The 10,156-nt window shown below is 49.2% G+C and overlaps 1 protein-coding gene across 21 annotated transcripts in view; it reads left to right on the top strand.

Moving 5' to 3' along the window:
* The window catches only part of EBF3 (EBF transcription factor 3), a 138,435-nt gene extending 130,641 nt beyond the window's left edge, over positions 1-7,794 (top strand). For 3 of the 21 annotated variants that reach the window (XM_045361749.2, XM_015456864.3, XM_015456863.3), the window contains 5 exons: positions 786-963; positions 2,043-2,231; positions 2,631-2,828; positions 3,864-3,976; positions 5,112-7,794. In XM_045361749.2, coding sequence (XP_045217684.1) covers positions 786-963; positions 2,043-2,231; positions 2,631-2,828; positions 3,864-3,976; positions 5,112-5,129 — 696 coding nt within the window. In that variant the 3' untranslated portion in view covers positions 5,130-7,794. The remainder of the gene's footprint in view (positions 1-785; positions 964-2,042; positions 2,232-2,630; positions 2,829-3,863; positions 3,977-5,111) is intronic. The other 18 variants (XM_074003078.1, XM_005566753.4, XM_015456866.3 and 15 more) reach the window with 9 other exon arrangements.
* Positions 7,795-10,156: the final 2,362 nt, after the last annotated feature.

Here is a 10,156-nt window from a genome sequence, read left to right as displayed (position 1 = left end):
CCACAAGCAGAAAAACTTGTCACAGGGGAGAGCACAGCCTTGAAACCCATCTGTGGTGTGCAGTGGCGGGCGGATGGTGTGCAGTGGCGGGCGGGTGGTGTGCAGTGGCGGGCGGGTGGTGTGCAGTGGCGGGCGGGTGGTGTGCAGTGGCGGGTGGGTGGTGTGCAGTGGCGGGTGGGTGGTGTGCAGTGGCGGGTGGACAGTGTTGGTGCCACCGGAAACCAGGGAGGGCTGGATGGGCGCCCCACAGCATTCAGGACAGAATTGAGCAAATGTTGCTCCCTTTCTTCTTCTTCTTTTTTTTTTTTTTTTTTTTTTGAGACAGGATCTTGCTCTGTTGCCCAGGCTGGAGTGCAGTAGGGCAGTCTTGGTTTACTGCAACCTCTGCCTCCCAGGTTCAAGCGATTCTTCTGCCTTGGTCTCCTGAGTAGCTGGGATTACAGGCGTTTGCCAACACACTCGGCTAATTTTTATATTTTCATTAGAGGCTGGATTTTGCCATGTTGGCCAGGCTGGTCTTAAACTCCTGACCTCAGGTGATCCGCCTGCCTTGACCTCCCAAAGTGCTGGGATTACAGGCGTGAGCCACCGTGCCCAGCCAGATATTGCGCCCTTTCAAAAGCATCAGTAAATGATTTTCCTAGCGGAAGCTCTTTGCCTATTAATAGATTTGGTCACGGTCTGGGCAAGGGATAGTGGGACGCCACCGTCATGGGTCCCCAAGAGTGCGGCCATCTGGGCTGGGCCTAGGATGATGGGCTGGCTCCCACTTGCTCCTGCTGCAGGAGATCATCTTGAAGCGAGCGGCGGACATCGCCGAGGCGCTGTACAGCGTTCCCCGCAATCACAACCAGATCCCCACCCTGGGCAACACCCCTGCGCACACGGGCATGATGGGCGTCAACTCCTTCAGCAGCCAGCTAGCCGTCAACGTGTCGGAGACGTCACAAGCCAACGACCAAGGTAGGCTGGCGCGCCAGGTGGACCCCTGCCCTGAACACCCTCCGCGGGTTGGTTGAGGCCTTAGCTGAAGAGGCACGTGTCCAGGGCCGGCTGGGGAATGTCCATAGCGTTCCGTTCTCTCTGGCTCTGCTGGTTTCTTTGCTCAGGAAGACCTTGCTCTGCAGGTCCTCCCAGCCAGTGCTGGCCTAAGAACACTCATAGAGCCCAGTTACTAAGAACGGCAGCTCCCCTGGCTGCCATGCGGGTCACTGGTATTTGCTAGAAGTTTCCCTCAATGTGTTCGTAAGTGACTTTGCTTTCCTTGGAAGACTGGGCTAAGCCATAGGATAGCCATGGCCTAGGGAGCCGAGGAGAGCCTGCTTGGATGCACTGCACGGTGGGATTTGGGTCTAAGTTTGGAACGAATCCATGGAGAGAGACCCGCATTTCCACACCCTGCACCCCATCCCACAGTACAGTGACCTGGGCCGGCCAAGGCCGCTGCATCTTGCCGTTTGGGTCCATTTTAGTTTTCCTCCTTGCAGAGTGCGCAGGCAGTGACCTTAGAAAACAGCTCACCTGTACTGCTGATTTTGTTCCCATCCATCCACGCTCCTGTGGCAGGAATGAAGCTTCCATGTCCCCTGACTGCCCCCATGTATAGAAATAGAAACCATACAAATGAAGACCCCCAAACAGCCTTTCAGGGGAAGTTACGGCCACAAACAAGCTCTCCTTGTCAGTCATGGCATTTGAAGGTCTACAGAGGCCGAAAGTTCACAGAGCGTGGGGGGACAGACCAGGAATCCAAGCTTTGATAATTGCCTCTAAAGAGAAACGTGAAAGCCACTGACGGTGAGATCGAAGTGCGCCCCGGCTGGCTGTCGAAGCCGGCAGAGACAGGATGGGGCTCACGGTGAGACAGTGGCAGCAGGGTTGGCGTGATAAGGTCATCCGAGCTGGCAGCAGGCGTTAGAGCAGGTGGAAAGCACAGGGTCAATTAGCAATGTTAATAAATGATATAGATTCTCGGGGAACCCCCCCCCAAGTGTCTGTCGCTGATAATAATGTTATTTTTGGCCGGGGGGGGATTTCAACAGTCGGCTACAGTCGCAATACAAGCAGCGTGTCCCCGCGAGGCTACGTCCCCAGCAGTACTCCCCAGCAGTCCAATTACAACACAGTCAGCACTAGCATGAATGGATATGGAAGTGGCGCCATGGCCAATCTAGGGGTCCCTGGCTCGCCTGGATTTCTTAATGGCTCCTCCGCTAACTCTCCCTACGGCAGTAAGTGTCTGTTTTTGTCACACGTCATCACGCAGATTCATATTCACTACTGAGTCGAGTGTGTGCATTGCTTGGGTGTTCTGTGATGTGAGCTACTGGATAAAAGGAAGGGTGCCCTGGAGGCTGGGCGTCCAAATGGCGACCATAAATTGACCCAAAACGGGCCCGATGTGACCTCATTGGAAACCAAAACAAAATCCGAACAAAATGGGCTGCTCAATTGGAAGAGAAAGTCCAGTGCAAAAGAGCTTGCCTGTTATCCAGAGCGTGGCCGAGCCAGACGCATGTCATGTTTTGTTTTTGTGCCCCCGCCCCCCATCCGAGGCGAGGCCTTTGGCGCCGTCTCGCCGTGGCACTGTGCCGCGGCCGCGCGTGCTGACCGTGTTTGCTTTGTTGCAGTAGTGCCGTCCAGCCCCACCATGGCAGCCTCTTCGGTCACCCTCCCTTCAAACTGTAGCAGCACACACGGCATTTTCTCATTCTCACCTGCCAATGTCATCTCCGCAGTGAAACAGAAGAGCGCCTTCGCGCCCGTGGTCCGGCCCCAAGCCTCTCCTCCTCCTTCCTGCACCAGCGCCAACGGGAACGGACTGCAAGGTGAGGGTGGTGCGGGGCCGGGGGCCAGTGTCGGGTCCTCTCCAGGGGTGGGGATGGGAGTGGGGGTGGGGGCTCGGCCTTTCTCCTGGCACCTCTGTGACCGCTGCATGTTCTCCCGTGGCCCACCTTGATGCGTGCCGCCTCTGCCTGGTGTTCAGAGCAAGGACCCCTGTGCACTGAGCCCCAGAAAGGACCAGATTCCTCCTCTTGGATTTTGTCCAGTTCACCCTTCCGATGGCACCTAGTGTACTTTCGGTGGAACGCCCTGCGCCCCTAAGGGGGTGGGACCACGTGAGAGAAGGCGGGAGTGCGGTGAAGGTCGCGGTGGTCATTGTCAGTCTGATTCAGCCAATGGGCCTTTGCCCGGGGCCTGGCACTTCTCAGTGCAGGGTGGTTAGCGCTTGCAGCCTCCTATGCACAAAGCAGCAAAAATAGCCCTGGCATGGGGATGGCAGGGCACCATGCCGCCTGTGGATCCCATCTCAAAATCTGCCTACCCTCGTTGTCCCGAGGCTGGGCCTTGGTTCTCCACTTTATTTGCTGGACCATGCGTCCAGCAGGGCTGTGCTGTCTTTTGGAAAGGGATGTGCGTCTAGACCCAGGGCCAGGTGTGTACCAACACCAGGTTGCAGTCCTGTCTGTGGACAGGAGCTGATTTTCCCTATGTGCTCTCTTTCAAAGATTCAGGAGGGAGAAGGGCCGGCCCCGAGGGCACAGCTGTCCACAGATGAGGCCACATGGAGTGGGCACCTTATGCCTGCCCAGTGCCTGGCCCATCTGGGCTGTGCAGGCTGCACGTGGCCTGCGATGTGTGTGACAGGCAGAGCCACATGGGTGCCCCCAGGCCTCATGAACTTGTGAGTGGCCCTTTGTGAGGTGCTGAGGCCCGCAGGCACTTAAATTAAGTGGCCGTCATCTGGCCTCTTTCAGACACCACCTTTGGTGTATGCTCCTCCCAGTGACTCAAATCCAGTTACTCCTTTAGAAACATGAACCCATTCAACCAGTATTTACTGAGCACCTACTATGTACCAGGCTCTCTGCTGGGTGCTGAGGACGTAGCCGCGGAGAAGACAAACTGGCCCTTTTGTGAAGTCGGTGGCATATTTCACTTTGATGAACTAATGCTCAAAAAAGGAACTGGAAAGGTATCAGTGATTTGAAATCATTGTCTTCACAACATGCGTTAGCGTATGAAGGGACGCCCAGGCCCCCGAAGTGCCGCCGACTGGCCTGCGTGCCATCAGCGGGCACCGCACCAGGGTCGCTGCAGAGGCAGGTGGTGAGGTGCCGCGGCGCTGCCCGCAACATGGGGTCAGGCCCGCTGAAAGACGGCACCTCCTACGCGGTGTGTACATGCACAGGGCTTCCAAACCATAAAGTTGTAACGGTGAGTCGGAGATAAATTAATATCGTTGAAATTAATGAACTGAGAAATCGAAGCTCACGTGACTACATGAACAAATGTATTAATATGTTATACATCAATTAATGAGAACGATCATTCTGACAAAAATTAAACAACAGTAGCGGTAAAATATTTTAAATTACATTCGTACCAGGAGTTCACGTGAAAGCGTCAGCCCCGCTTGGCGTTTTTGTGCAAAGTTTTCTCTTCTTTCCTGAGAAGAGAGAAAAGGTCCTGACGGCGGTGCCATGACTCACATCTCTCCGTGGCCCTTGCCTGGAGGTTCCAGGGCAGGTGGGCTGTGAGTGGCTTTGATTCTGGAGAGCCCCTGACTCACCATTACGATACAGAGAGATGACCGCACGGTCAGAGCCCAGACCTGGAAGCAGAGGGGAAACTGAGGCCAGTCTGGGTCTCACATAGGGAGCGAGAGCAGGGCCTGTGAGCCGGCCTTGGCTGGCGTCATGGGAGTGACCAGGCTGGGTCGCCTCTCTCGGCAGAGGGGGTTCCGGGCCTCCGTTGGCTTTGTACCCTGCACTGGTCAGTGTGGGGAAGCTGCAGCCTCTGCACACAGCAGTGCCAGGAGCCCCTCCCTTTTCCAAAAGAAGCCTTTGAGGAAGCCACGTGCAGCCTGCACAGCCCAGATGGGCCTGCAGGAGGGGCAGGACCGGGGGATTTTTGTCCCCACGTGCGCCCCCACCTCAGGAAGCAGATTCCCCAGCACACCCTAACCACGCCCGAGGCTGGTGAATGGAATTGTGCAAGTCCAGCCTCCCAGTTGAATAGGGGGGAAGGGCAGCCCCGCCCGCGTCTGCATTGGCAGGAGGGCGCATGCGGGGAGCCTACAGTAACTGCTCTGTCCTTCTGTCTTGCAGCTATGTCTGGGCTGGTAGTCCCGCCAATGTGAGGGACTCCTGTTTACCTTCCGCAGCACCCAGCATCAAAGGACGGACTTCAGGGGACACGTTTAGTATATTAAGACATGCTGATGGAAACAGTATCTTCAAAATTATCAGCAGCAATTGAAATGCTACAAAAGACTTTGTTTAAAGATTTTATTTAAACTACTAAGAATCAACATGCAAACAGCCTACTTCTTCATGAACAATTCCATTTTATTGACTGAACTTTTCTCATATTTTCACATTTCTCAGTCCTGAAGAATAAGGAAAACAAAGCGACGCCTATTTTGTATAAAGTTTCTGACTCCGTCTTGGCCATGTCTAGTAATTGCTATGTGTTGGGAGAAACTTTGTGAATGCACCATTTTGATGATCATGAAACGCTGATGAAAAATGCCTCCAAACATTTTTCTGTACTCATACTTAGATTCACAATGGTTGTGTATCTCTATAATGTGAAATATTTTTTTGTGGTGATAAAAAGGGGGCCAAGGAGGTATGAGCCATCAGACTGGAAAAAAGGATGACTATATGATTAGGAGAAACTGGGTGGCGGGGAGGGAGGGAGGGTTTATCATTGCTTAACTTCATCTTAATGAAATGAAACTTTGTAACTTATTGTAGTTAGAAATTGTAACTTTGATATTGAATTCTCTTGCCTTCAACAAGCACACTGACAGAGAAAAACGCTACTGTCTGTTGGTTCCAATATTCTCCCACTGCTAGAGCTTCCTGTTAAGCAAGTGTGATCTGCAACATTTTTTCAACTTTTGCTAGCACTGTATACTATTGCATTCTTAGGCTACTGTGAGGTCTATGTTTCTTGTACCAGAAATTGTCCTTTTGACTTCTAGATCCTTCTTCCCTAATGTGTTTTGTATGTGGTTATAAAATTGTAGACTTTTGTGATTTTGCCAAAGTTGTAGCTAAATATTTATACACTTGTCTTGAATTTTTTTCAGATCCACTTAAAATATTTAGAAAAACAAGTTTTATTCCTTATGTGTCTTATAAGGAATAAAATGGTCTTCATTTGACACTTACTTTCCCATGAACACTTGCAGTTGCTAAGGGACTTTATTTTGTAACATATCAATTATAAATATTGTATTTATCTTTGAAATTTTGTACATTGCTTTTCCCGCCTTTTCCTTTTTCTTCTTTCTTGTCTGCGTTGGTTTTTGATCATGGCCTGGTGTTGTGATACTGGGAAGAGCATTAGCCGAGAACTTGTCTCTCTGATCTGTTCCGTTAAGATGAACCAGAGTCTTTACATTTCATTTGTACTTCAAACATATGCTATGGTTTAGACTTTCCATCTTTTTTTTTTATTTTGAGGAAAAGTCAAATTCATTGTTTATTTTTATATTATTTTTAAGTTATCTGAACAAATACTTTTGAAAAAAAAGTTAGTTGTATAGTCAAAACAAATCGGTGCCACCCGGCCGTGACAAATCCTACGAGAGTCTGTGCATGTGGAACGGCCGCGAAGAGGCGACACCATTTGGGGCTGTGTCCTTATTTTATTTTATTTTTTTGTAGAATGTAAAAAGTCATTTTAGATGCCACCCATGACTTTGCCACATAGCTGAACTGTGTTTACTGGAAAAATTCAGAGGCCTAAAGTTTAAAATAAAATTTACTTCTGATGTTTTAATTAAAATGTTTGCCACATTAACTTCTCTGATGCCTTAAAAGTGGACTTCTTTAAAGAACCTTTGTGCTATTTTATCACAGGCTTATACAACAATTGTTAATAAATACTTCATTTGGAGATTTATGGTGTAAAACACACACACACACACACACACACACACACACACACAAGCACAAGCCCGCTGCATGACCCGTCTCTCCTTTCTGGGACCATTTCTGCTGCAGCCTGTACCCTCCTGGGCCCACCTCCGATTCACAGAGGTTTCAGGGGGACCCAAATCACTGCTGATTTTTAATTTTTTTTTTAACAATACATTTTTGTGGTCAGTTCCAACAGCACTGTCCGTACTTTTAAAACTGGAATGACCTCCTTCAGATATTGTGCCTCTTAGTGCCAAACCCACAGTGAGACCAAAAGTGTCAGGTTTTTTTTTTTCTTTCTCCTTTGCACTAAATGCTTTGCAGACACAGCACAGCACAAACATTTTGCAAATTGCAGCAGAAATCGAATTTAAAAAGGAGGGACTTTAAAATACCTTCTTGACAAAAATCAACAATGCACAACTTAGAAAGTGTTCATTCTAGGGACAAAATTAAATAAACAGAATGTCCCCAGGAGTCAGCAGGTCACAGTCTGGCTTTGTGACAGTTGACAAGGCCTAGCTACATGGGAAAGCCTGAGAAGTCACTTTGGAACTAAATTGCCTCCGTTTTATTTTGTATGAGTAAGGGTTTGATCTACAAAAGAGCGCACAGGGACGCACTGAGAACGCCTGCCAGCTTCCCCATGCCCTCACTTGGTTTGTGTTTTAGGTTAAGTAGTCAACGCCCACATCACTTCACTGTCTCAAGACTGAGCACTTCACTAAATGGTAGATTTTACTGTTAAAGACCCTACAATAAGATTGTTTTATCTGTACATTTTTTCAGATATTTAACTGTATAAAAATGTTCATTTTACACAATATTTAATTAAAGTATTTCTTGTCTGTGAATTTCACTTTTGGTAATTCTGTTTTGATTATTAAAATGACTGACTAAACACACATAAAATTTACACCGGGGGTTTCATTTGCACATGCCGGGTTCTGAAGCTGCAACTTGGCCAAGATAAAAATGATCCATAGTAGAACTTTCCACAAAGTTATCCAGCCTCCGTCCTCTAACCCGTGTAGAGACAGAAGTTCAGCCAATTGTCACTTATGTGGTCCTGACCCCCAGAGGTACCATCTGTATGCATGCTGCACTCTGGGTGAGGCTTCTGTGTCACACATGCTCTGTGGGCCACAGCAGTGCCAGAGTGACATAATCACTGTTCCAGCACTTGTCTTTGGGAACTCAAACAATCCCAAGGCTCACTGAGGGGCTTGATAACCCGCTCCCTCCAGACCTTCTGCCCCAGCCCCTCTGCTTCTGAATAGCACACTGGGCAGGTAGAGAACAACTGCTCCAGAGACCCCAGACACATGCTGCTTTTGGCTCCACAGTTGGGTTCCACTGGGCAAGAACCAGGCTTCGGAGAGAGAGCGCAGCAGCAAAGGCTCTGGATGGGTGTGCAAACACCAGGGCACCCAGATGACTGTGCTGCCTACGGTCTGCAAGAGGGGCATCACCGATTCCACTGCCACCACAGTGGCACAGCAGACCCCATGCACCAGCCCCGGGCGCTGCTGACTGCACACTGGTAGCCAAATGCACCAGCTCTAATGAGATCTGCCTTCAACACTGAGGTTCTAATTTACACACCGACGTTCGGCTCCTCTGAGTTTCCCGTGCTCCCATTTCACTCAGTATTTTTTCATTTTCTCCTTCGTGAAAGGCTGGGTTTGCATGTTTTGGCTTGCAGCTTTATAACACATACACATAAGTGTGATCCAAATTAGTACTCACAAATGTCATCTTAATTACTTGTTCTGCTGAGCAAAACAGGAAACAATTATTCAAAACATAAAGAAACTTGTGAATACCTTTTTCTCCTGTCACTGACAATCAGGTTCTTATTTCAGATTTAAAGAGTCAGCACAGAGAGAGGCTTATAAGGTACAAGCCTGAAGGCTGCCCACTCCCCTCCCCTGCAGACTCCCTTCCAAAGTGGCTGGAGGCTGGGGCTGGGGCTGGGACAAGCAGTTGCTGGGCAAGTCACCTCCTTCGCACTCTGCACTGGTGCCACAAGTACCCAACGTCCTGTAACCAGGGGATGGAGAAATTATGTTTGTGTTTCAAATCAGAAGCAAGAACTGCCTTCTTTCAAAATGCACGCCAATTATTGTGAGGCCGCCTTTTAAGGTCTTTCAAGCTTTTAAAGATTATTCAAAGCACTTGAAATGGGCTTCAATCTAATGCCTCATTTCATTGCATTAAACAGCCTAGTTAATAAAGAATCAATATATTCAAAGGGCAAGGTTATCTTTTGTCTATAAGGGGTGGTGTCATTCTGAACCTTTTATAGTTCAAATGCTGAAAAAGACCTCATGAAATCCATACTCATCAAGTGGGTCAACGCGAGCGGTAAAGAGGCCCCTGAAAGGGAAGAAAGGCTGCTCTCCTCTAAAACAACCCATGCTTATCTCACTTGCTCCGAGCGCCCAAAGAAGTCCTCAGAAATGTCAATTTCTCATCAAGACAAGAGGCCATGCTGATCATTTTTTCCAGAGAATACATACAATTAAGAGAATGCAGAGAGGCGGCGGTGGCAGTGATTTGTGGCTTATTCCGGCCCCATGAGCTGCGATCTCCCTCCCAGCAGATAAAAAGGGTTGTTGATAACTGAAGTGTCAATATGCCGAAGAGTGAGTTTTGAATGTGAGTCCTTGTGCTTTGAGCTCACTGGGCCGATCCCAGGCCCTGATAACGGCGCAGCTGCCAACGGACACCACAGGTTGGCCCTCACAATTAATGCCATGAATAAATCACACAAAAGAGTTGGGATGCTTTATACTCGGTGAGACAATCCCCTGTTTTACCCTTCAAGGATTCCTTTTATGTTGGAATAAGGTTGCTTTTAATGAAATTTAAACTCATCAGAGGAAATCAAAAACCTCCAATCAGATTACAAATTGATTTTTTGGTCATTTGTCATGTCCCAACGTAGAGCCGCAGGTTTCACAGGGAGCGAGTTGCCGTCGTGGCGGGGCTGGGAGTGAGCGTGGATGCAGCTCCCGCTCCCACCCCTGGCTTGGGACAACCCGTGGTCGGGCTCCTCAGTAAGTAGAGGCAGCCCTGGTGACTCCTCCTGCCCCACTGAGTGCAGCCGACTGAACCTGTGACAAGAACAGGTGCCAATCATGGCGAATTCAGTGGCAGCTTTATAACCTGGGATGTCGTCCTTGGCAAAATTCACAGTGACTTCTAGTTCTGCACTC

The sequence above is a fragment of the Macaca fascicularis genome, chromosome 9 (assembly GCF_037993035.2).
Source record: "Macaca fascicularis isolate 582-1 chromosome 9, T2T-MFA8v1.1".
Taxonomy (NCBI): domain Eukaryota; kingdom Metazoa; phylum Chordata; class Mammalia; order Primates; family Cercopithecidae; genus Macaca; species Macaca fascicularis.
This window is presented reverse-complemented; position numbering and strand designations above follow the sequence as displayed.